We start from the raw sequence: 26871 nt of genomic DNA, 5'->3' as shown, positions 1-26871 counted from the left end.
ACCCATGCTCTGTGTTAAGATCATAAACACTATGTACTGGACTCTCAGAAGGTCTATAGCATATTAGATATTTGATCCAATACTCTTGTTCTTTTGTTGATTTGAAAACACAGGCATCTTTTGTTATAGATTTCTTTTTGGATTTTTGCACTGTAGCACACTGACTTCCCATTTTATAAAGAATACACAGAAATCCACTGAAAACACGTGACAGTAAAAATTATCTCGCATTTAAGCTTTTCATTGTTCACTAACTTGAATATTGTTCTACAGCTTTCAACCTCCTGGTCCTTTATCGACTGGGATGTCCTGTGAAATGCACATTACTTTCCACCCTTCGGTCAGTAACAGTTATGTCTTTTTTTTTTGAACTAACTCAAAGCCACACGTTATGTCCAACTTATCTCACTAGAATGGTTCCCTCTGAATAGGTTAAAGCATCACCTTCTTGCTCTCTGACCCTTTTAGATCAATGAAGATCTTGAAGGAGAGGTTGACTTTGCCTCAGCAGCAGGTCGCTTCTCTGTGCCTGTCAGATGCACCATCAAGAGATGTGATGTAAGTAGTCGGCTGGCTCAAGGCCTCAGGCTGGCTGTTGGTTCTCAGTTGCAGTAAATGTCCATTACTTGGTCATTGTAATGCAACAGAAAGAAACAATATAAAGATGCAATTTTATCCTATTCTTGGAAACGCATTCTCATTTTTTTTAGATAAATTATGCTCAACATATCTTTTAAAGCAAAACTAATTTTAGCAAATTCGCTGCAGCCATTGTAATGCTACAGTCTATGCAACCTTGCTATGCTATACAGGTCTCATATTGACCAACTGGTTAATGTGCATTTTGGCAAGTTGATGCTTTTTACTTATTTGACTGTCTTTATCTCTAGTTGGAGGTCGACAACCAGTTTATTGACTTTGGTTCGCATGTAGTGGGCCAAATTATTTCGCGGACTATCACCTTGACCAACAAGGGTGCCCTCGCAACACGCTTTAGCCTGGATACTACAAAGCCTGTTCCAGAAATTCACCAGGTCCAGATGCCATCCCATCGTTCAGCCACCACACAGCAGTTCGGACAGACAGTAAAATCTGGTCTTTCATTAATGTTGGAAAAGTAGCAAACTGTTGTCAAATCTATTATGAAGTCAATGTAAAACGAATGAATTTGTTGGTGGTGATGGGTGGACAGGACACCTCCACAGTCAGCACAACATGTGCTGATCTGAGTCAGACTTCTGCATCCATGAGCGCCAGGGAAGTACACAGTATGCAACATGTTTTGACCAGGTCTACTGTAACCCAGCAATCTCAACGAGGTAAATTGGATCCATAAACAAACTTGTGATTATTAGGATCATTTTCTTAGTTTGGGCAAGGAAATAGGAGTCGTAAACCAAGTGCTTGCATTTTTTTTGGGAGGGGGGGACTACAACATATTTAAATGTAAAGTTCCTCTATATATGGTACAAGTTTAAACTGACTTTTGTCTATTCATTTAAAATACATTTAAAGTTTAAAGGGTATAAGATTAGCTGCTTCGATTAGCCATCCAGTAAGTCAGCAGCGTTCACGCCCACAACAGCTCAACCGCCGGTTTCTAACGTGTCTGTGTAAAGACCCAAAGAAAGAAAACTGCATTAGAAATAGGGCTCTATATTTTTTAACTCCTTTTTCTATGTTAATGTTGCCCTTAGTAGAATGATGCTGACTCGAAAAATTGTGCCATCATATCATCTGTTTGCATGTTGCTCAACTTCCCTTAGCATTGATTGAGGTGTCTCCTCAAGCAGGTTTAGTACTCCAAGAGCCAAAAAATCTTACCATTCCCGTATTTGTCGGCAGAATCACAGGTTTCAAGTCCAGCTCCAAGAGCTGCTCCTTCTGTGTCTTCCAGCATTCTCCCCCAGATCCCAGAGGGCTTGTCTGACGCCTGTGACATACGTATAGGCAACGTAAGTATTGTAGTGTATTTACACGTATGTCGGTGGATGTGTTTAAATGACTATCTTAGGTACATCACGTTATATTTGTAAATAGCACTGGGTTTGGCTCGGGACCAGTCCTTAAATAAAGCATTGTACATTTTTTGATTGAGGTATGATATGATGTGAATGATGACCCTAAGGTGTCATCCTTGTAGGACTGATGATCGATGATCGTGAGCCTGTCCAAATCTTGTTCCGAGCATTTGTGTTTTGTGTAACATGTAGCCTGTGCAATGTTCTTGAGTTGTTTAGGGTTCATTACAGCTCTGTGGCCGGGGCCAATGGCGCAAGACCTGCATTTGTTATGGTTGTGCATTACTGCATGTGCTTGCATGCCAGCCCCTCAGTCATTATCATCTTGACTGATACTTGCACGTAGCCCATTTGGAGGCCGTGCTCTATAATGACAGATAATTCATCACGCTATCCCGGCTTCATATTAATGGCTTGATATTGTAGCTTGAATGGCTTACATCTCTCATTTGTCATTTTTTTTCCATCATCGCTTTCATGCTTTGTTGCTGTTGGCTTGGGTGTCAATTTAAGTGTCTCAGCTGAGTGAATTTGATGGATGCGATATTGCTAAATGAAGTATCGGTTCTGTTTCCAAAGGTGAAATGATGTGAAATCATCATGATGCATTTTATTCTAGGTTACATTACCGTGGTTAACGCAGAATGTTTTTTTTTTTCTATTTCAGATAAGAGATGGAGATATTGGACCTTTTGAAAGTGTCAAACTAGAGATAATATTCTCCCCGACTGTTCCTGGAGAAGTCAAATTAGACCTCTACATCAAGTTTTCAGATCCGACAAGCTTCCCAGTAAGAAAAAAAAAAGGACATCATAATCTGTTATAGGATGATTTGTTTGTCTACCAGATGGGAACTGAACACACGCTGGCTCCAACAGATCGCCATCCTGGTGAAGGGTGAGGGAGCGGGCCTCCCAGTGTGGGTGGTGGAGCCGAATATTGACATGAAGATCTGCATGTTTGACCGCCTTTATCAAGAGGTTGTCACACTCCAAAGCAGGTAGGTCCTTTCACTGTAGATGATGCACCTGCTTACAGAAAGTCAAATCAATTTTTTATTTTTTTACCAAAAGTGTGTACAGCTGTACTGTAACTCACTAGTGGTGATACATTCATACAGAACTGTATTATATATGTAGACAATATGTTTATGATGAATTAATCAAATACAACACTAGAATCAAACATTTTGTATCTTGTAACGTATGTTCAACCGACACAATAACCAGCTCAAGCCATAAATACATCAGAGATACAGTATGCCTCAGTAATATGATAGTTGGCCTTGTTGTCAGATTGATTTACAGTCCATATACGTTTAAATATAAATTAACGCCAATATTTTACCTACCTTGCTTGAGCAGAGAGCACATGTACAAACAGTATGGAAATGTAATTAGTTTTCGTGATGTCTCACTCTGGCATCTGTTGTGACATTTAGAGACACCTTGTTGCCACAATGCTGTTAATTTAGCTAATTCGTTTTTCCTTTTGTTCAAATGATATGTCCTAGTCTGCAGCTTTTTTTGTCCTACATATGCTAAGGTCTGTGTACTGTTTGTATAAATAATGCACAAACTATTATTACTTGAGAATGTAATGGAAATGAATGGATCAAATTTTAGGTTTCCATATTATTATTATTGTTATGTGAATGTCAATGTGAAAAGTTGTTTTTTATTTGTGCCCCGCAATGGGCTGTCGTCTAGTTCAGGGTATAACCCGCTTCTTGCCCAAAAGTCAGATGGGATAGGCTCCAGCGCACTTGTGACCCTTTAAGTGGTTTAGAAAATGCAGGAGTGGGGAATTTGTAATCGACTCTGAACAAGCATGTAGGTGTCAAATACAACTTCACATATCATTTGTAGTATACGATTGTATACTATGGCAAGTCGTTAATTTTATGACACAGAAAAATTATTTTTCAAAATCCCTTTAAAGTTACAGAGCAATCTTCCTTTTCCAACAAACCAACATAAAATACTTTTGACTCCCAAATTCAAGAAATGTAATGTCAGTAAAATAAATGAGATGAGAACTGATTTACCATAAACGATGACTAATATCATATGGATTATATATGAGATTACAGGCACAGCAGGGAGAGATAGTAACGAGTGGTCCACTGCCTATACAATCATTGTGACACATCATGTGGGGGAGCAAGCGCATGGGTGGGGAGTTGTTTTATGATAACTGCCATCTGGTGCGACATGTGACAACATGACAATGACAACAGCCTCAGTGTGGACCGCATCTCTTAAAGCAAACCATCAAATATGTCACTCAAATTCCAGCAGTTTGGGCAAAAACGTGTCTTGACAGTTTTTCAGGGGGTGGACAGAGCTGTCTGCTGGTATCTCAACATTTGCTCTCATGCCTGTTGAGATGATGGGCAGATATCACACAGAACTGTTCATTACCTTTTTCCAATAGTTGCCTCAGCTCTAATAGATGCTCTGCCGCAGTGAGTTATTGCAGTGTGTTTTCCGCTTAAACAAACATGCCTTCTTTTCCCTTCTTCAGGAGAGTAGAGTAACATTTGGTACCAGCTGTAATTAGCTTTAGTATAGCCGCATTTTCATCGGCTTGTACAGTTGTATTTAGTATGCTTCAGTTTCCACAGTAATAAATGCATGGGGTATTTTAAATCCCAGTTTGACATCATTGCAGTACGACCAGTCATTTAGATGAAAAATAAATTGTCTTTGAGGGCTCACTCCATCTCTGGAACCACACAACGTTTTTAACACCCGATAGCAGTGTAGGTCGTGTCAATTTTTGCATTTGTAGCTGGCTGTAGTTGGACGTTTCTGCTTTCGGACAACGAGAAATTAATGCATCAATTTGCTTGTTTTTAAGCAAATGGAAGCACAGCGGTACATTTTGTCAAATCCTTGCTATCAGAGGTGAGCATCGAGTGGGTTTTCTTGTCGCCGTAATTGTCACTTATCGACAGGCCAATTCTTTAGACAATGTAACTACAAATACCCACTTTATGCTTTATGAGTCAAATTGAATTAAAGTCAAATAACAACACTATAATGCTTCACAACCTAGCATATGGTGCTAGTTGGTTGCCTTGACAACAGAAATCTTCAATCTTTATTTTTGTCTAATATGTATTGTATGTAAGGCGGCTCGGTGGCGCACTGGTTAGCACGTCTGCCTCACAGTTAGTAGGGTGCCGGTTCGATTCCACCTCCGACCCTCCCTGTGTGGAGTTTGCATGTTCTTGCTGGGCCCGCTTGGGTTTCCTCTGGGCACTCCGGTTTCCTCCCACATCCCAAAAACATGCTTGGTAGGCCGATTGAGCACTCCAAATTGCCCCTAGGTGTGAGTGCGTGTGCAGATGGTTGTTCGTGTCTGTGTGCCCTGTGATTGGCAGGCAACCGGTTCAGGGTATACCCTGCCTACCGCCCGATGACCGCTGGTATAGGCTTCAGCATGCCCGCGACCCCGGTGGGGACAAAGCGGTACAGAAAATGGATGGATGGACGTATTGTATGTCATATGTATACAAATCTTTATGGTGGTTGTTTTCTGTTAAATCTTTTAATATCTAAGATTTATCTACTATTGTTTTACAAGGCGCACACGGTATGTTATATTTTGTTTGTTTATTTAGTTCTTCCATCCATCCATCCATGGATATTTAGTTCTTGAGTCAAAACAGATGCTTTCAAATATTGATTGTAAAAGCTATTAAATATCTTTTAGTTTTCATAGAGTTGTACGAGCAAAGAAACAATTGTGGACTTTGAAGCACCCTTAAATGTGTAGATTAGACCTTGGCCAGATTAATGACAGAAACATCTCTCCACAGTGAGTCCTCTTTCAATATGTGCGACCTTTAAGTGAGGAACTCTTGCTCAGAGTTCATCCTATCAAAGCCGTCAAAACAAAAATGTTAGTCGTTTTGTTTTTCCTCATTATTCTTAAAGTGTGAGCAGGGGGGGCTGGGTGGCTTTGAAAATTCTCATGGTGGAAAGCCGTTTGTATAGCAAGCTCTCACTGAGACTTGTCACCACAGGCACAACCATCTGTTGGAGCTCCTGGAAACTGGGTGACCTAATTGGTATGAACCTCGGGTGCACATCTCATTATGAGGTAATTTCAGATGGAGACACGCAACAGGGATATGAAGGGAAGGGAAAAAATTAATGGAAAGATGAAGGGTAAAAAGGAAATGGATTTTAATGTGAGTGGGTTTGTGCTTGTGTCTGCATCAGAAATTGCCTCATACTGAGATGTGTGTTGAAATTTGATTCCATTTAGCAAAGCACTATACATTACCATCCAAAGGTTTGGGGTCACCCAAGCAATTTAGTGTATTCCACGAGAACAAAAATTTGCACAAGGGTTTTCTAATCATCCATTAGCCTTTTGACACAATTAGCAAACCCAATGGAGCATTAGAATACTGGAGTGATGATTGCTGAAAATAGGTCTTTATGTAGATATTGCATTAAAAATCAGACATTTGCAGGTAGAGTAGTCATTTACCACATTCACAAGGTATAGAGTGTATTCCTGGTTATTTTATTGTTACCCTCATTGGAAAAAAATGAGACAGATTTTTTTTAAAACTAGAGTTTTTTTTAAAACTAAGGACATTTCAAAGTGACCCCAAACCTTTGAACGGTAGTATACATAATATACTGTGTGTATTTTTGTTATTGTTGCCACAGAAAATCAAACATCTCAATGTCGCCAGGTAAGCCATATTTCTAGTGTATGTGATGTATTTCAGTTGGCGTTTTTCTAAACCAAAGGTTAATTTGCCTTAATGGTTACCTGTCCAATGCCCATACTATTTGGGGGGAAATAACCTTTAAAGAGCTGCTTGTTTAAAATGAATAGTAGCAGAAGTATTGTAACGTATCTTAAACACCTGTGAATCCATTGCATCAGCAGCTATACATGTCCTTTTCATAACACTGGTTGACACATGAAGTGGTATGCTTTGGATCATTAGATCTATTTGTCCATCTCCATAACTGATGCATAAATCATAATATATACTTAAAAAACGTGTGTTTGCGTAAAACGCTAGAGGCTGGAGTGTTGTTGTTTTTACTTTATATTACATACAATACATATATAGTACATGATCTTTCAGTTGTCAGGCCTATGTTAATCCTCTGTCTGTTTTCCATGTTAGCACCAGCACAGCCTTGAAGCTTACTTTTGACCTGTGGCCGGAGATGAGGAAACACATGGAGATCATACCAAGGACAGGCTTTCTCCAGGCTCAGTCAAGCTTCACTGCTCACCTCAAGTTTGTGCCAAGGTATGACGTGTGGACGCAGCCATAATGGAATCACTGGAGTGGCAATAGTCACATTTTCATTTTATTCCAAGGCGGTTAATGTTAATCTTTTCCAAAAGGTTGGAGAAAAGGACTTGCACACATGCCGTAACCCAGACACAATAGGCTGTAATTTCAAAGAAGTAAATTTGTTAAAAAGCACACTTAGTACTACTAATCACACACGATAAGATTTGAGCGCAGTAGTGAATGCCAAGAGATCGACCGGGAGACCTCAAGGGCAAATATGGGATGCACGCGCTATGTAGGCGTTTGTTTTCTTCTTCCCACTCTTTTTTTCTTCATATCTTAACATCCTTAATGTATTGACAGCTCAGAAGTTACGGATTAGGATGACAATATGCCAAATTATATTCCAATGACAGAGTTAGGGGCTTTTCCAGAGCAGCGAGGTGGGAGGGGAAAGTGGGGGAAATGGCAGTAATCTACTTTAGTGAATCAGCAGAGGTTTTAATGTGAGGATTAGAGTGCGAGTCGTGCTGCTGGTGCTGTATGCGCGAAGTTGAGCACAAGCCTCGCCCTCCACCCCCTCCTTACTCCCTCTGTCCTCTGTTTGCTTCTGAACTCCTCGCTGTGGCTTCTCCCATTCTCTCACACAGAATTGTATTTACTTCGCCTTTCACCTCTGTGCTAACAATTCCTTCTTCTTTTTTCTCCTTAATTTGTTTTTCTTATTCTTATTCTCCACAACAGCTCTCGCTTTCAATTCACTCAAAGATTCCCTTATCACTCTTTTAGCAAATCTGATCTCATCTTGAAAAAAAATCAATCTTTTCTGAAAATGTGTTTCTATATGTGAATAAAGACACTCCCAAATAAATAAATCACTCAACTCTTTTCTGAAGAAGTGTATTTTGTCAGCCGTATTAGCCTAAATCATATTGTAATGTTTTGGGGAAAACGAGATAAAAAGAAATTTGACCACACATTTGTATTTTATTGTAATTTTAAATTTGTAATATTTTAACTAAAATGTAAAATCAAAAACGTAAAACTTCAGCCAGATGGGGTGAAAGGAATGCTCTGTTGTCTTGAGATTAGTTCATTGACTTTGGCATTGAAGAATATTCCTTATATATATTTGTTGTTACTGTAGTCATTGACCAAATACGAATGGACCTGCTCTGTATTCATGACAATCTGCAGACACCATGGTCATAATGAGCCTATCCCAGTTTACTTCAGATGAAAGGTGGATTGCGCCATTGATTTGTAAACAGGGCATGTACAGACAGAGACAGACAATTAGTGTTACAGTTGTCAACAGAAAATAGATTCAACTCGACAATTCTCACTAAAATAATACATTCTCAGATTTTTAGTCAACTTTTGGTCTATTTAAGAGTGTGAACATGACTAAAACAGAAAAAAAACCTTCAAATTAACAGCATGACACAAAGACTAGAATAAAATTAAGACTAAAATATGCCGCCAGAAACAACACTTAAGTCAACCGTACACACTCGCATTTTCAGTGATTGGTAAAGAACCACTACGCAGCAGTCCCCACCACGCAATATAAATTATGGAAGGGAAAAACGACTAGCGTATCAGCATTCCGGCATGCGTCATCTGTGGCCTGCTTCTGTGCATATTTTTGGAAGGTTGCTTTTGTGGTATTTTATTCAAAATTAAACTGCCAAGCTTTCCTACCCATAGGCATGTTTAAATTTCAAACCCTTGTTGCTCCTCATTGCTTTCACTCATAGTCTTCTTGTTCACTCTTTCACGCACACGCGCAGGCACACACGCTTGTTCAGTATGCTGTTAAATCTAGAACCAAGAATGACTCATAGCTTTCCTGCAGGTTCTTCCTCTGCTTCCTGTCCACAGTTTTACTTCAGCCTACCCACCAGGTTTCCTTCACTCTTCTTTCCACATTTATTAATCACCATCCAAAACGCGCCTCCCGTATCCACCCCCACCTGTAAATCCATGGTATTGTTTCATATTCTCCATAATCCCGCTCCATAATATCGAGGTTAGCGGTTAATTTGCTAGTGACCCTGGTCATGGTATGAGAATGATTTTTCATTGAAACATACACAGAAGGAAGCATATTTTTTAATGGTTTCACTCAAGTGATGAATGACCAAGAGCCTTGGTTGGTGAACAGATTTGAGCAGAAAACTAAAACTATTTAACCAAAGTTTGCTGATGCAATGCCCTTCATAATAATTAGCAGCCCAACTTAACGTGTTAAAAGCCCTTGCTTAAATGACACTTTGATTGGGGAAGCATACTAAAAATTGTAGAAACGGTTCACCCAGCACAGAATCAAGATCCTCCAAATGCCATCTCTGTCCTCGGACTTCGGAGGACGCGGTCTCTGTTGGCGTTAACCCGATGGCAAAGTCATTGGAAATGTATCCCTTGAATCAGCGGTTTTAGGCTTAATCTCAGAAGAGTGTCCTACAGCTGTGGTTCCATCTGATAAAAGGGAGATTACAAGGATGATTTCCTGCAGATTTGCTGCAACAGATTACGTGAAGGGCACGGTCAGGTCCCTGCAAAGTCCAATGCTGTGTCCACCATTAGTAGCACTTTTAAGGAACAAACGTGAGCAAACACACTTGTCTATCGTTTGGCAGATACATTGTGAGGTCATATTGTGTTTTGTTTATCTGTCTGTACAAAATCAAATATCGCTAAGCTTCTTAATCCGTGTTGCACTCTTTTTTTATAATCACTTTTTAACAGTGAAGCCAAATCCGAGCCAGGGTCCATGCTGCAGTGGCATGTCATTGCATGTACATGAGCAGGCACAGTGCTCAGCGCTCACAAGTATGTTGGAAACGTAGTACTTGTTGGTCAAAAAATATTGACTCCACATTGGCTTCCGCTTCCATAAACCACAAACATAATTTGTGCATCCTACTGTGGATAATCTGGCCACATGGAAAAAGAACACATCAATCTGTACAGGACGCTGACAAATCAAACTTCATCCATCTACAGAATTCTCCAGAGCATATGGGCCCGGCGACATCCCGCCAAGCTTTTCCACTCGGGCCTGCCAAGCTAATTCAAGAGTGACTCTCCAGCAGCGATTCTATTAGCAAGCAGCAGCAGAGTGCTTCCTTAAATACACCCTGTGCACTCATTGGTCAGGCGACAGCGACTCAGTTTTCATCGATCCCCTTTGTTAATGCCAGCGTTTCATTTAGACATTTTAGGAAATGATTGATTTACTTGCTCCCGACCATAGATTCGTAGAGTAGAACCACACATTTTGAACTGTAATATTCATGCCTGTCCTCAAACCCTGAATATGACAGCTTTCCTGATGACAGGGCTTGCCTGTAAAGCATTTGGCGAAGAAACCAACTGACATCTGGAGCATTAGCTCTCAAACCTTCATCCTAAATTAAGAGAAGGGGTGGAAAACAGGAGGAGGCAGGTTGTCGAAAGAGCGGCCAGCTTCTTAAGAGAAAAAGTGAGAGGCGTTAGATCTATATTTGGAACTGGATTTGACATTTGAACACATGATTACGATGATTTGCAGCTCCCTTTTACATCCATGTTGAGTCGACGCTTATATTCGTTAAGCAAGTAGCTCTTGGTTGTGAGGGATATTGAGGGACTGGGACTTTACATGTGCATAACTAGTGGGTCTCTTTGAATCATATTTATGTCTCCCATCACCATGGCTACAACCTACAGCAGTGTGGAGGCGTGCTCTGCGTGTCTCTCCTGCTTTCCCTGGCGAGCTGATCCCACAGTTGTGGGTTAAAGTAAAATAATGGGTCTTCTGGGTCTGAATCCTTATCTTGCTTTGAAAAGCTCGGTCGCTTGTGGCTTTTAACTTTTGTCATCAAACATGACCCAAACTGATGGCTGTGTTGTACTTTTTTTCATTAAGGTAAACAAAATATTCTTACGGATGGATGGATGGATGGATGGATGGATGGATGGATGGATGGATGGATGGACGGACGGACGGACGGACGGACGGACGGACGTGCGGGCGGGCGGAGGGACGGAGGGACGGACGGATCCTTCCAATGCTCACTGAGTTTTGCAAAATATGATGAGTCTTGTGTGTTTTGCTATGATGAGGAAATTTGTAAATGGAACAATATATTTACTCTCTTCTTGTCTCCCAGAAACACCTTACCCCAAGATGCTGGCAAGTATTTTGACAGTGCGACTGGCGTATTGGAGGTTCCAATGACAGTGCAGGTTGCTGGGCAGGTTTGTGTTTTGCGTACTGGAGTAATATGCACAGTCTGTTTTAAGTCTCCATGTGATTCTGGAAACATCTTTGCCTTATTTCAAATACAAGCTGAGCCATTGGGGGTTGTAACCTATTTAGCTCTTTAGCTAAAATTATCTCATACCCCCAAGGCCCAGTTGCTTCATGGGTGGTAACAAGCCAAGCATAAAGGTTGTTCTACATTGTCTTAAGGAAAATGTCTCAACTGAAGCCAGGATTCTAAAATGCAATGAAGGTACTTAAACATTGATATAGCACTGTGTCCAGTTATATTTTTCTTCTAGCCGAATTGTTACCTCCCTCCATTTTTCTCTGGCCATTATTGCCTCTCCCTTCATGAACACAAAAGGGAGGCAAAGCCCTGACAAGGAGCCAAAGACAAGGCCAGGATGTTCCTGTGGTGCACCAAATGTGTTGCCTACAAGCCCTAAGCTTCTGGCACTAAAACATGCACACACAAACAAACGCACGTCCATTGTTTTAAGGTCACAAACCAGTATAGCCGCCACCATTTCATATCTGATATTTGTAAAATAAGATGGACATTAAGATTGGTGGGGTATGAATTCTATGCCAAGGCTGTGGTGACATGATAATGGCAAGACATGATGATTCAGATTCCTGTTTTGCCACCACTTAAATACACGACGTCCACTTGAATGAAAGAACGCCACACCTCAAGTGGGCGCCTCCCAGATGTCTTCACCACAGCGCACACTACTTGGAGTTCATGCAATGTTTTTGTTATAGAAAGTACTCGTGCAAAAAAAGATCTCTCTCCAGATTGCTTAAATGATCCCAGGGAGAAATTTGTCAACACTGTAGTGGAGTGGGTGGATGTGTGTGTGTGGGGGGGCATTAGTGTTAGAACAACCAAAGAGTTTCCAGACAAAAACAATAATGGCTGATATTTAGCCTTCAGTGAGTGACAGGGACTGTACTACCAATTATTAGAATGCATATTTGTTTATCTATAGTAACCCAAATGATTTAAGTTCAAAATCTCTTCTAATTATATGTACAACATCATACTACAATAGTGCTCTCCATTCTAATAGAGGCTTAGCACTATTTGAGAAGGATAAAAAAAAATTATATTGTATGAAGAAATACGGTATATCCCCAAAAAAAACGTAAAATATTGAAATCCCAACAAACTTGTTAAGGTGTCTTAATACTTTCTATACTGTATATCAGATGAACTTCAAAAGCGGTTCGAGTTTATAACAGTTAATGTTGATGTTTTCAGGTGCAGCCTGTCATTTACACGGTCCAAGCCATTGTGACTTCGTCCGACTTGAAGTTTGGCCAGAGCGAGGTTGATTTTGGCTATTGTTCTATTTACCAATCATTCAAAAGCAGTGTACGCCTGACCAACATGTCACTTCTACCTCAAGAGTTTGGTTTTGTTGGCCTGCCAGAGGTGAGACCTGTGATGCCCAATTAATGCTCTATCATGTGCTGTGGATAATGATCCAATTTTACTTCGTAATTGGTCTGAAAATTATTTAGGGCCTCAACCTACGATTACAACGGAAGAAACACATGTTTTTATTTCTGTCCCTTTATTCAAAAACAGAACCTTAATTTCTGTTGTCTGGACTAATAATTTGAAATAATTATGATTCAGTTACTGTTTTCCGTTTGTAACATTTAGGAAACTTGGCGAATATGCTGACAATTGGTTTGCCAAGTAAATGCAAAGGTTTTATTTTATTCAACGCACATCTACTTTCATGGAGAATCTAAATTGTTGACAAGCTGAAATCCAAAGAATGTGGAAAATTTTGAATTTAAAACAGTCTCTAAATCATTGATCGATTCTGTGCACTTTATATTCTGCTGTCTCTACAGTTTGTTGACGTTCAACCTAATGATGGCTTCGGCACGCTTCTCCCGCAAGAAACACTGGAGATTGATATCATTTTTAGCGCTAGCAAAGCAAAAGAGTACCGTTTCCATCTGAGCTGCAAATCAGGAATCAACAGGTGACATTCTAACCCTCTATTGTAAGGTCACCTAATGGATGATAAAATTATATCCATTTGTAACTGTCTTCAGAGTTTTTCCCCTGGCTTGCCGTGCCATGGGTGTCTGCCCTACGTTGGCGCTCTCCCATTCCCTGGTGCAGTTTGGACCCACGGCAGTTGGCGATCAGTCCACCGCTCTCCTTTACCTCACCTATAACCAAACTGTCCCAAACCAGTCCAAACAACGACCCTCTGCTGGGGCCTTGCTGTTTTCCTTCACCCCACCTCAAGACTCCAGCATCAGTATCACTCCAGCCACAGGACGCCTGCTACCTGGCAAGGTGAGGGGAGGAGCACCTCCTTCAAGTTAAGGATGACATTTAACGGGCATTTTCTATGCAGTAAGATATCAGTACCCGGACTTGATTCAGTGGTGACATATTTTTTATTAGTGTTAGCTTGTGTAGTCCTCTGAATTTCACTTTTCATTTCTGTTATTCTTGCACCACCTAGTTTTATCTCTTTTTATATTTTTTGATGTCAATAAATTAATAGAATTCCAAAAACAGATACACGCTCATGCTCAAATTAGTACACCACAAGGACTGTGCTAGGTCATTGGGTATGACTCTTCTTTGGGGTTAGAACTCCCTCTACTGGAATTGTGACAGAAGTGAACATCTTTCCCAAAATACAGGCAGAACAGAATGCCTGTCTCACAGTTCTGAGGTTCAGGTTTCCAATTTTAGCTCAAGACTTCATGTGGCGTCGGAATGCGCTTTAGTTTGTTACCAGCTTCACACCCCAAAGACAGCTTGGATAGGCTACACCTCACCCACAACAATAAGGAAGGACGTGCTGTAGAAAATGGAGTTTCAAAATATATGTGCCTACATATTATTTGGCAAAATTGCCTAAGATTATTGACTCACCACCGGAAGCAATTACTTTTTTTAAAAATAAATAATTGTAATCATGCAACAATATTAACCAGTGTTTGTCTTCTTGTTCCTGCACTCCAGAGGTGTTTGGTCCTGGTCACATTTAATCCCAAACTTGAAGTCCGCAATATCAAGGAAGAGGCCTTGCGTCTCCTCAGAGCCAAGCAGACCAATGAAGCAGACATTAAAAAATTACTTGAAGAAGAGGTGCAAGTTCACTCGCATGTGCTACCTCATTGATATTTGGTTCACTTCAATGTCCATAATGACATTCATATTCCTGATGTTTCAAAAGGCGAAACGGGAGGTGGAGCCCAGCAAAGGGAAGAAACTCTCCAAGAGCAGCAAATTATCAAAGTTTTCTGCCAAAACTGCAAGCCCAATAGAAACGTCACTGACCGACAACATCGATGCAGGGTAAGAGTGTCTTCTACCAAAGTATGTTGAATTAATTACTTTTAAAAGAACCATCTTACACATCTGGGAAGTGCTTGGCCAAGTCTCCAACTTGGTCACGTTGTCAAAATAGGCCCTACAATTTGAGGGTCTAAATTGGCTGTTAATTCATAAATTTATAAAGCTCACCATAAATCAATCTCATCTTCCTTGATGTATTTGTGCTGAAATTTATTTTCCTAGAGGTCAGAGGTTTGAGGAAGCTAGGGCATCTCTGCTGCACTCCTTCACCTCACGCTACAGTGAGTACACCATCCCATGTTTTGTGTCAGATGGTGACCCTCCAGAGGAGGACAGGCAAGCTCAGCCAACGTGGAGGTAAAAATAAAGAAATAGCGTCCAAGGTTTGTGACATCGCCAAGCATTTTACAAGTAACGCTTTTATATCTCCCATCCATCATGTCAACAGTCCTCTCAATACAGTCTACTTAAAGCTCCAGTGCCCTGCTGTACAGCCCCCTCTAGTGGTGGTATCCAGCAATATTAGAAATTATGCCTTGGATTTCCAGCAAGTGGCAGTAGGTGAGGACAAAATGCCCATGTGTCAGGCCTGTGTAGTTGTGCACTGAACTTCATCCATGTTTTTCGGCCTCTGATTTTTAGGAGAGAGAGTGACAAAAAGATTTTCTGTCAAGAACATTTCGGCGGAATCTCTAGAGGTAGCTTTTCATGGTCAACCATTGAATATCATTTTTCTTAATGATACTTTACACAGTTTTATGATTTATATCCTTCTAACAGGCACACAAAACAGTGCATTATCATCAATAGTAGTAGCAGTGTTAGTAGTATTACGCATATATTCAACACACCAGACTTTATATATAAAAAGAAATATGAAATCCTTATGACAAATATGTATTCATTTTTCTATTATTATTTAGATTTGTATCACTGGCTACTGGGCTACTGACTAAATATGCATATTTTTCAGAAATAGTATCGTCAATCTTAAACTCCTGGTGTTGAGACGTAAACACTGTTATCATGTCACCACAATTTTGTGCTTGTTTTCAAGTTGAGGTCATCATTGCTGGATATATATGGACCCTTTTTACTTCTTAACGCTCTCAGAGGGATAGGACCCGGAGAGCAACACACCTTGGTGTTGGCCTTCTGTCCTACGATGGAGAAAAAGGTGCCGCATTTAAATTACAGCTGCTCATTGCTGGGTCAGTCATTTGCACAGTTGATTAATGTGAATTAAGCACAGTTGTCTTTCTATGGAATGATTTATATGTTGAGCCGAATCTAATCTGGTCCCCTGATTGTTAGTACTGTGAGACTTTGGAGGTGCGTTGTCAGAAGATGACCCTGGCTGTGACTCTGCGTGGGGAGGGCGTGGTGCCGGCCATCACCTCCTCCCACCCTGGAGGGCTCTTGGACTTTGGTTATGTGCTGGAGAAGGAGAGCATCTCACATGTCCTGAAGGTGAGCCAGCATATTTACATCGGCACAAACTAAGATTTATCCCACTGAATTTCCATTTTGATGGTCATAAAATAAACGTGTGAAACTGAAATGGGTTACTCCTTTAATCGTCTTGCTGGTAATGTCTAACCAAATGGTATTTTGGATAAGTAGGTTCTTTTGATGTTTGCCTTGCACAGTCTGCATAACGACTTTGAATGCCACAACTGTAAGGTTTTGTAAGGTTGTCTGTCGCTGTGACAACTTGTAGCTCCAGAACAGCTCGGCTGTTGCAGTGGGATTTAAGGCAATGTTGTACAGCCTTTCGCCCTCCAAGAGTCAGGGTGCCGATGAAGGCGTGGCCCTCCTCTTGGGTGGTTACACGGACTCCAAGATTCAGCCTGTTGTAGGTAAGTAGGACAGTAGTTAGCATGCGGAAGACAGATGAAGAAGCGAAAGGTTGTGCATGGAAACTGGTATACACAATCGCATACTGACATTCCGTTTTTCTGCGTGAAATTACTTCATGAGACAAAGAAGTAATGATTTTCTTGTAAATGCCAATCTGTTGTAATTGTGGTCAACAAATGTGGTAATCACGTGTTTTACAATCAGCCTTCTGTATCAGTAAAACGAGCAGATATAGCAGTGCTAAACGCAGTAGTATAAATATACATTGTGTAAGCTGTGATAAGTTGAAAAACAGCCAGCAGCAGTGGTAAAAACATGCATTTTGTTGGACTATGTGCAGGGACGCAGAACTACAATGGGCTTAGTGTTTTCAGTGTTCTGCCAGTGGAGGGAAGCATTGCCGCAAGACAAAGCCAGGACGTTGTAGTCACATTTCACCCTGATCACCCTTCTGTCAACTATTCTGATCAACTCACCATTGAGCTTGTCAATAAGGTCTGTAAAAGCAACACACAAAGGCCACAAGATCAGTTTGAAGGGAAAAATCTTTACTGTAACTACCATGTGTAACCTAAATATGATGTATTTTTAAACATACCGTATTAGCAGTTAAGCATTTGCTCATTCACCTATTTAAAAATATTTTTGGTTTCTATGGGTTGCTTATTCACCAAAACCTCCACTTATTTACTTTTTTTGTTTTGCATGTTTGAAATGACAATTTTAGTGGCTATCAGTTAATAGCAGATTTTCGCTGTGTGGTGAGGTGATCCACTTAAATGTTTATCTTTCGCCTTATCTTAAAATTCAGTGAATTATTTCATGAATAAAGTGACTAGTTGTTTACTATTTAATTCACATGCTGGTGTCCATATGTGCATTATTTAAAAAAATGATACAACAGAATAATGTATTACAAATTATTTAGTATACCCTCAAGCTACGGCTCTTGGATCCCTGGGGGTCTTCTGTGCTCCATTTTGAGAACCCTGGCATTTTGACAGCTTGCACCAAATAAAGTGTGGTTCTGTTTCTGTCTGCCAGAGAAAACTATGCGTACTGGATCTGAAAGGCGCAGCGTCGTCACACAATATGTATCTGTGTGGAGGAGATCCATTGACAGTTCCTATCGAATCCCTTCTTCCGCCACTAATTACCAGTCAAACTCAGCTCGAAGGTATATATACGTAATCTCCTGCTTTCATCTCTGCTGTTCTCGGCCTATAATTATAAAAATACATTAGGGGGCATATTCTCCCTTTTGCGCTGAAGTCAAATTGTTGGCACTCTTTCAAGGTGCCGCTATTCTTCCGGCCAGACTTCTGATTCACCTTATCTGACCTTGGAAACATAAGTTTGACCACCAAAAAGGCCTGATTCGGTGAAAGCTAGGGTTTGACCTAGTTTCCCGATTGTGGAGTTCTCATATAAAATGAATTCTGTAAAGCTTCATTTGGAAAGTAGTCAGCCTCTAAATGTGAATATGAGCACTTATACTGATCTTTACCAGTGTGCACATCTTATCAACAAGCTACTTTTTGGGGTTTTTACATTAGCTTTTTAATAAATTCAATACAGTCCTGTACAAGCAATACCTTGCTCATATCTAACTGAACGCCGAAGAGAAGGTGCAAGTTGAGTGTTGACCAGGTTGCTAAGCAACACAATGTGCGCATAAAAAACAATCTAAATACAAAAAGAACTATATTACGATGATGATGATGATTGTCACTATATTTGTCAGCGTTCTGTCAGTTAAATGCGCCTCACATCCGAAGAAAAAAATAGGGTCAGCTAGTGCTGATCCGGGCGGCTCGGTGCACACTGGGTAGCACGTCCGCCTCACAGTTAGGAGGGTGTGGGTTCGATTCCACCTCCGGCCCTCCCTGAGTGGAGTTTGCATGTTCTTCCCGTGTCTGCGTGGGTTTTCTCCGGGCACTCTGGTTTCCTCCCACATCCCAAAAACATGCTTGATAGGCCGATTGAGCACTCTAAATTGTCCATAGGTGTGAGTGCGGATGGTTGTTCGTCTCTGTGTGCCCTGCGATTGGCTGGCAACCAGTTCAGGGTGTCCCCTGCCTACTGCCCGATGACGCCTGGGATAGGCCCCAGCACGCCCGCGACCCCCGTGGGGACAAAGCGGTTCGGAAAATGGATGGATGGATAGCGCCGATCCTTTTTCCCCACCAATTTCTAAGATAATAAGGCTGTCATTGTAATATAGTAGGGACACATTTTCAGCACAGCAGCACAATTTTTCCGACTCAAACAGGAGAATATGCCCCCGAAACGATTAATGGTGTGCATGGACATATGCTACTCTTTGGATATCAATGCAATGATGTTCAATTACATTTCACAGCAAGCCTCATAAAGGAGACAAAGAACATTGTTCATGCAAATTGTATATGCAAATACCACAATTGATGTTTATTGTAGCAGCTGGTATATTCTTTAGTTGGCTCTACGCAACTTCAGGGAAAGGTAAAATTTCATGCACTTCCTCACCAGGACAGTCAGAGGACACGGAAATCCCTGTACTAGTCACCCTGCGGGCCAGCTACAGCATGGGGACCATCAGACCCGCAGTCAGAGAGCTGCAAGTCGGCTGCATACGGGCCACAAAGAAGGTAATGAAGCTGATATGAAACTTTTCAAAACTTATCGTGTTAGAAAGAGTCTTTACGATTTTCCTCACTGTTGTAATTGTCTTGTCTTATTAGCCTGATGGAGCTGCATTTAAGGCATACATCAAAACGTCTAATGCTTTTAAAAGTTAAATAATTGTGGAATATTGACAGGCAAATCTTCCTATCTGACAGAGGTGTGAAATCCTGGCCAGAAAGTAAACCTTGCCGGGTTTTGGCTTTAGCTACAGATGCTTCTACTCAACCAACCTGCTCTTGAGTAGAAAGAAGCACCTGTGCCAAAAAAGACCTGTGGCTAAACCCAAACTCTGGCACAAAAGAGGATTTTCATTTTGGCTTTTGATAGAATAAGCCAATGCATTGATTGTATCCTGATTGCTTTTTTGGATCAACTCATTCAGGGGAGTGAGTTTAACTGGGACAACATGGCATCTCTGCAGCAGAAGGGCTTCGATGTGGATCCCAGCAAAGGCAACGTAGAGGCAGGCACCAGGCGCACCATCAAGCTCACCTGGACCCCGCAGAGTGGACACAAGGTAGGAAAATGTTCACTTTTTGCTTCTGTGTTATGTAATATAAAAACAAAAAAGAGGGGTGGTGTCAACAAATGCAACATATGTGATCATCCAACAGCGAAGTGAAGTTAATACAATTCAAAGTTTTGCTGCAGATTTAGCAAAATTGTGTAGTAATGATATAAACAATTTGTGTTTCAGCCCAATGAAGTGGTGAAGATGTGTGTGCCTCTCGCATTAAAAGGTGATGAAACGAGTGTGTACAGCGTCACCCTCTTGGCTTTAGTCTCCACTCATGTGGACTGATTCCTTGGATTTTTTTTTTTTTTTCAAAGAAGTAGCTCGGTTTTTGAAGGTGAAGCGAAAGTCAGAACTGCGGTAAAGCATAATATGCTGCCCAACTTGTGTTTTTACACCAGAAATTGGAATCAAATCTAGATATCATGGAGTGTCATCCTACACAATTGCAAATTGAAACAAAAATAATCAACATTCAGAAATCATTGTAAAAAATGAAGTAGCTCTTCTGTTGGATCTAATCATGTGCACAACCTTTAGAACAATTTAGTCACAGCAGGCATCACAAGTTGCTATCTTTTTTTTTCCACAAATGTGTAGGAAATTCCTGAACACTGCATCTTTATCTAGATCCAGACCAAACTATATTAAAAAAAAATAATGTTCATCCTTTGTACCAAGTAATGGCATCTTGGAAATCAGTTTAGTAGTCTTTGTATCATCTTGCTTCCAGAAAATTTGTCTGAGGTAATAACTTGACTCAACACTTAGTGCACTTAGTTTTACTGTGCAGGGCAATGCATGTGTAACGTTGGCCCCAAACTGCATTTCTTTTCAGCTGTGAAAAAGGAAATTGTTACAACATACAGTCATTGAGTGCTTAATACTGTGGTCTTGCAACAAAAATATTGTATGTTTGACTTGGTGTCTGCCTTGGCCTCTCTTTATGGCATTTTCTGTGTGCAGTCCAAAATCAAACCAAAAGCTTTATTCTGGGTTCAATGACATTATCGAGGACCAAAACTGCCAAAAATAAAAGATGAATAAAAGTAATATTGAAAAAATATCTATAAAAACACATTAAAATTTATATACATTGATATTTAATTAAATGTATATATTTTTGTGTTTACACATTCATTTTGCTATTTATTTTTCTATGTTTGTTATATTTATATTTACTTTTATAGTAATCGTTTTTGAAAGAAATGAAATGAAAGAAATGTTAGGCAGACGGATACTAAATTTTTCTTGGGTTAAACTATTTGCCTATTGGTTGATCGACATCTCAGTTAGCATCAATGTTAGCTTTTTAAAACATTTTGGGTGTAGATAAGCGCTTCTTAAGTCTTCTGCAACAACTATGTAGGAACATTTTTGTTTTATTTTTTGAGTAACTGATTACAAAGTGGCCTAATTAAAATAACATAGTTGTTGTTGGTCTTTTTTGTGCCATCAAAAAGCCCTTATCTCAATCCTACTGACAAAACCCATAAATGGCCCCAATGAATTCCACATAGCCATCACAAAATGCCCCTCTGGTTTATACATGTGAACAGCAGATGTCAGCAATGGCTCAGAGGAGTCCATTGACCTCTGTTGCCTCTTCTCAGATACATGTAGTAAGCAGTTATCACAGATTGTAGGCGATTATTCTAAAGCAGATTAATGCAGTCCAACCTGCCTATAAAAGGCAAGGTCATTATGAGCTTAGCCTCGTGTAATGTCAATGGCTTTTACGAAGCGTGTGCAACATCATATTAGACAAATACTGGCGGGGTTATTTTGCCACTTTTTCTAATCTAATCTTTGCTGTGATCTCTTATCGCTAATGCTAAGCGATGATGCTACTTATTACCTCTGACTGTGGTGTGTCTGTATGTTGAACACCCACTGGATTAATATTAGAAAATACATATGCAATAAATCAAAGGCGTGTATTGTCCATTTATGGGGGAGATGAAACCTTTCGAACCCCTAAAATTAATCCAAGTACAGTAATCCCCCCTCCATCACGGTGGTTTCGTTCCAGACCACCTCAGCAGTAAGTGAAATCCACAATAAAGAAATACCCTAGTATTGATACAAACCCATTTAAACATATAATTTATTATTATGCATATAATTTTTCACGGCTCAGCTTCAGTAAATTGATCAAACATGATCTGTTGAGAACTGAGACCTGGCAACGTTGATGTCATTTTCAGTCGACAGCAAGTGACAGAATGACCGCCCCCTGAGACTGATAAAATCAGGTGGATTTTTCTGCTTAACTCATATCCCACAAACACAACATTAATAAGAAAACCCTGTTTAGACCATTGAGGACATACAACATATGATTGGGAAAAAAATATTTGGGGATTGACTTTCCCCTTTAATCTCAGCAATGCGGGTTAGCCACCAAGTATGACGCTCTCAAGGCATTGGCGTTTGTTGGCGTTTTGAAGGCATCATTGGCTCATTGGAGAGCTGCTCCCTGCATATTTTTCTTTGTGTGTGTTATTATAACCTGTCGCCGTGGTAACCAGTGGTTGGGGGTCCACTGATTTACTTCTTTTAACTATTCCTGTAAATGTAGTTTAAAAGGCCTGCTTGATGCAGTTGGTGTTTGAGCGACAAGACCCAAACATGCCACCATATGGAAAAATGCCCACATCACTTCAACTCACCTTCAGCAAAGACATGTTCAATTTACCCAAAGCCGGCCATGGTTTAAATACGCTTATGTTGTAAGTGCATGCGTGTGCTCAGCATACTGCCTGTATTGCATTATTGGATTACTATTGCATATGTGAGTGGATGCATGTTTTCTTAAATGGTCAAATGTTTGTTTTTTTTCTTCTTTCTTTGCATTCGACTCATCAAAAGTGTCAATTCTGACGATAAACTTGTCCCCTGAGTGGCCTGAAGCCCATCTTAAGCAGCTTCACAACACATGCATGTAGACTGGAGGGAGCGTATCCAGGGGCAACTAAATCTCAGTAGCAGTAACCTCGGCCAGATGACTCCCAATGGAAACTCACACCCAGGGACTCTGCATGACAAGCAAACACACACTGGGTTAGTGTTTCCAACTCATGGTTTGATCAGGGACTTGATTAGAAGGTGCTTATGTGCACACAATGCTCCATAAATTAGTGGTTAGCACAAAACAAACTTCCATGGGTATACATTCACATTATTATGACAAGGTATTTCAGCTTTTCCATTAACCTTGTGCATTTTAGACTACTACTGCAGTTATGGAAGATTTTTACTTTGTCATTGTTAAATGCTATAATTTATCAATGGATACAAAATAAAGTGTGAGGCACATTTAGGAACAGTAAAGTAAATTTTAGACAAAGCCTGCAAGAACCACAAACAAAGTGCAAAGAAAGGGCGATACCACCCAAATCAGCCAAATCTCAGGTGAGCTGGATCCTATCCCAGGTGTGCTATCCCCTGGACTGGTTGCCAGCCATTAGCAGGACACGTATAATAAACCACTCTTCACACTAGAGCACAATTTAGTCTCCATTTAACCTAAAATGCATGTTTTGGGAATGTGCCAAATCATGAAAACTCCCCAACATGTTAGTATGACAATATGCATCTAAAATTACATCACAAGACTGCAGTTCTCACAATTTAAGGACTGGGCTTTGGCACACCTCAATAGACATCATAACCAGACAGAGCTGGTCGTACTTGAGTTGCCATTCCCCACTGGACTAAGACACGACCGAAAGACAACATCTCCCCAAGTACCGCTTTAACTCAGAATACAATATTAACTCTCCTAGGAGCACGACAGGTCAAAATGACTCAAGGGTCTCTGTCTCCATTCTACAAACATGCGCAGGAAGTAAAACCAAACACCGGGGCAGAATTTTCAGATTCAAATGTTTTACCAACATTTTAAAATAAAGCAGCAGATTTAATCTGATTTATGATTTGCTCACTCATGTTTATGACACACTTGTTTTGGTAGAGTTTTGTAAAGTTGCCATAGTGTTAAAAGAAGTAAATTAACTAAAAGTGTTTAAAGCCAAGGCATTTATGTCTCATTCATTGTAATACAGATTAACGTCTCGCTAATATATTGCTTGCTCACATTTTGTATTGCAATTAAAATTTAGAGGGAAACAAAATCACAAAAATGTAAGTCATTCATCAACACTACCTACTAACCTTTCTGTGTATTGTTAAATGTATGCCACACCATCTGTTCTGGCTTGCAAATGAGATAGTACTGGAAGTTACGGTTGTTGCGGTCATGTAAATCAGATAGCTGACTCTTTTCTCCACCATGTCACATTGACAAACAAATCATGAAAGGAAACAACACGTACAGAAAAACATTCAAACTGCACAGAATGGCCAGTTATGTACAATTTTAGTGTAGCAGTGCTAATCACACTAATGTGTAGAAATATTACAGACCTGCATGGTATATGTGCATGTCCATCTGAATGGTGAGATATGCTCTTACTGAACTGAAATGCCAGAGAAATTGATAACGCTGGATTCGTACCACTGTACTACGATACAGTATGTGGATACATACTGATAGCATGCAAGTGCCATTGCTTTTCTATTCATATAGGGATAAATTGGATAATTGGATTTAGTTTATACCAAAATACAACTTTTCTGGTTGCTCTTAATTAACAGAGTTTTATCATTTAGTATTGTTTAATTGTTAAATGAAACCAAACCGCATAGACAAATTAGGCCAGTTTTGCACAAGAGCGTGGGATGTTGTTCTCACGAGCCTTTTTGAAACTTGAGAGCAACTTTTTGTTTGCTACCGATTAATGCAAATGGGTACGAGTTTCAGGTTCGACCGCATTTCAATGACATGTTTTGTACACGACTAGTGATGCAATTTACCATTATTTGACACAAATTGATTCAGTAACTGCTTTGATCTGGAAGATCTGTATGAAATTTGGCAAACATTTTAACCACTTTTCCCAAAGAATACAAATGATAAATCAGTCTGCTTTCATGAATGAATACTGAAAGTGAAGAGCACTAACTGTTGACAGTATGAAATCAGAGGATCTGGACAATTTTAGATTATAAGAGACATTTACAGTTTTTGTCATATGTTTTATATGCTTTGCTTGGATGGATTACAGTAATCCCTCCTACTTCGCGGGGGTTACGTTCCAGACCCACCCGCGAAATGGGAATTTCCGCGAAATAGAAACTAGATTTTTTTGAGCTATTCTTGGAAGATATTCTATTTTTATCGCTGACATCAACCAGCTCGCTGCTAGGGGACTTTCATATCAATGGACTGTGCGCTCCGCATTCATGCCTTAGCGACGAGACTAACAGTGTATTGCTATGTCCAGATGAAGGCCACCGCCGGTGGAGAGTGTTATATCTTTACTATTTTCCAGGTTCTGATGTAGCAAGCATGGTTCGGACAACGACGTGATGGATACTGCTTTATTCCTTTCATCACAGTCAGTTCACTGGCCGTACATCACAACACTGAACGTCCCCGAAGCTCCCCCTCCCACATCCGGGGTTTTCCCACTACGGAACATGAGTTAGTCCAAAATATACAACATCTAAATATACAACAGAGAGAACGCCCTGAAGTCACATGTGACGATAAAGTATACTGTACTGACTCTTTAATTTATTCATTTCAAAACAAGAAAACGACTTTTAAACATAAGCTATCATTATTAAAGGAAAATGAAGAAACTCAAGTGGCCGCGAAACCTCGTGAAATGATGAAATTTGTGCGATAAAATTATTAATTTATTTTTGAAAACCCGCGATACAGCGAAGCCGCGATAGTTGAAGCCGCGAAGTAGGAGGGATGACTGTATAGTGTTTTGGTTAAAGCCGTATCACAATGAGGTGTGGGTGCATATAGCAAATGTTTTTTTCCCCATCAGGGTTCATTCAAGGTCGGAAATGGTCGCCAACATTTTTAATGGGCTCAAGTAGTTTATCTTGTCATGAAATTTTGAATTGGTTCAAATTTTGATAGCAACAAGAAAATGATTGCAATTATTTAAAGTGTTTGTGAACATCTTTGTAACCAACAAGAAAAATGGTTGCAATTATTCAAACTGTTTGTGAACATCTTTGTAAGTGTGTACGACATTGAATAACCCTGACAAAAAAAAAACATTTGCTACATGCTCACGCACTTGCAAATCTTTAGGCCCTCACTTGCTCAGTGACTCAAGTGACAAAAGTAAGAAAAAATTGAAGTAACTGAACAGCTTTTAAGGCAAACCAAGTCTTGCTAGCAATGAGGCAGCTGCTGTTTAGAATAGCGCTTTTACGTGTACATTTGTACAGTGCTCATAAATATGCTTTGTGTGTGTGGGGGAGTGAATGAATATTCAAGTCTTGCTTTAAATTCCAAAGATCACCTTTAAACACTGGCTGAAAATGATTAATCATGATCAAAATCATTTTGATTATTGATTAGTTGTTAATCTAATTTACCAAGCTCAAATCGATTTTAAAATAACAGAATTTTGACACGGCTGATTATTGAGAAAATATGCAACACTAAGTAGCACTCGTTAGGGAACAGGCAGGGCCAATTTTGTCATGAAGTGTGCAGTTTGTGTATGCTATACTGTACAACATGTTATTATTTGAGGGGTAATTATATTTAAATATATTTAAAATGTTTTTGTAGTTGTATAGAGTGGGCAAAAAGTAGGCATTTCCTTATTTGAGAAAGAAACAAGGGAAGGACATTAGGAACCTGAATCTTGGCTGGAAACACCTATGACTATACAAGATGAAAAAATGTTGAATGGACCTAATTATAAGACGTGAAGTTGTAATAAAAAGATTTTGGCCCACCCTGTCTGACGGGATTAAGCAAAGATAGTAGTATTTCCTGATTTCTTGAAGTGGTCGCCGACCCTTGGCCCGTACGTTGTGACGCCTCCTGAGCGT

General features: G+C 40.1%; 1 protein-coding gene across 5 annotated transcripts in view; it reads left to right on the top strand.

Moving 5' to 3' along the window:
* cfap74 (cilia and flagella associated protein 74) overlaps positions 1 to 26756 on the top strand; it is a 37184-nt gene extending 10428 nt beyond the window's left edge. For 3 of the 5 annotated variants that reach the window (XM_085928749.1, XM_085928739.1, XM_085928731.1), the window contains exons 15-39: positions 274 to 340; positions 469 to 558; positions 891 to 1085; positions 1193 to 1319; positions 1846 to 1955; positions 2689 to 2811; positions 2900 to 3021; positions 7186 to 7314; positions 11460 to 11547; positions 12819 to 12992; positions 13424 to 13557; positions 13631 to 13880; positions 14562 to 14687; positions 14776 to 14897; positions 15120 to 15254; positions 15346 to 15458; positions 15540 to 15595; positions 15955 to 16074; positions 16212 to 16367; positions 16618 to 16756; positions 17098 to 17252; positions 17802 to 17934; positions 19269 to 19387; positions 19807 to 19941; positions 20122 to 26756. In XM_085928749.1, coding sequence (XP_085784875.1) covers positions 274 to 340; positions 469 to 558; positions 891 to 1085; positions 1193 to 1319; positions 1846 to 1955; positions 2689 to 2811; positions 2900 to 3021; positions 7186 to 7314; positions 11460 to 11547; positions 12819 to 12992; positions 13424 to 13557; positions 13631 to 13880; positions 14562 to 14687; positions 14776 to 14897; positions 15120 to 15254; positions 15346 to 15458; positions 15540 to 15595; positions 15955 to 16074; positions 16212 to 16367; positions 16618 to 16756; positions 17098 to 17252; positions 17802 to 17934; positions 19269 to 19387; positions 19807 to 19941; positions 20122 to 20226 — 3223 coding nt within the window. In that variant the 3' untranslated portion in view covers positions 20227 to 26756. Of the gene's footprint in view, positions 1 to 273; positions 341 to 468; positions 559 to 890; positions 1086 to 1192; positions 1320 to 1845; positions 1956 to 2688; positions 2812 to 2899; positions 3022 to 7185; positions 7315 to 11459; positions 11548 to 12818; positions 12993 to 13423; positions 13558 to 13630; positions 13881 to 14561; positions 14688 to 14775; positions 14898 to 15119; positions 15255 to 15345; positions 15459 to 15539; positions 15596 to 15954; positions 16109 to 16211; positions 16368 to 16617; positions 16757 to 17097; positions 17253 to 17801; positions 17935 to 19268; positions 19388 to 19806; positions 19942 to 20121 lie in introns of those variants that run through there. The other 2 variants (XM_085928757.1, XM_085928765.1) reach the window with 2 other exon arrangements.
* The last annotated feature ends 115 nt before the right edge of the window (positions 26757 to 26871 follow it).

Source organism: Syngnathus leptorhynchus, chromosome 1 (genome assembly GCF_054491065.1).
Source record: "Syngnathus leptorhynchus isolate UIUO chromosome 1, UIUO_Slep, whole genome shotgun sequence".
Lineage (NCBI taxonomy): Eukaryota > Metazoa > Chordata > Actinopteri > Syngnathiformes > Syngnathidae > Syngnathus > Syngnathus leptorhynchus.
This window is presented reverse-complemented; position numbering and strand designations above follow the sequence as displayed.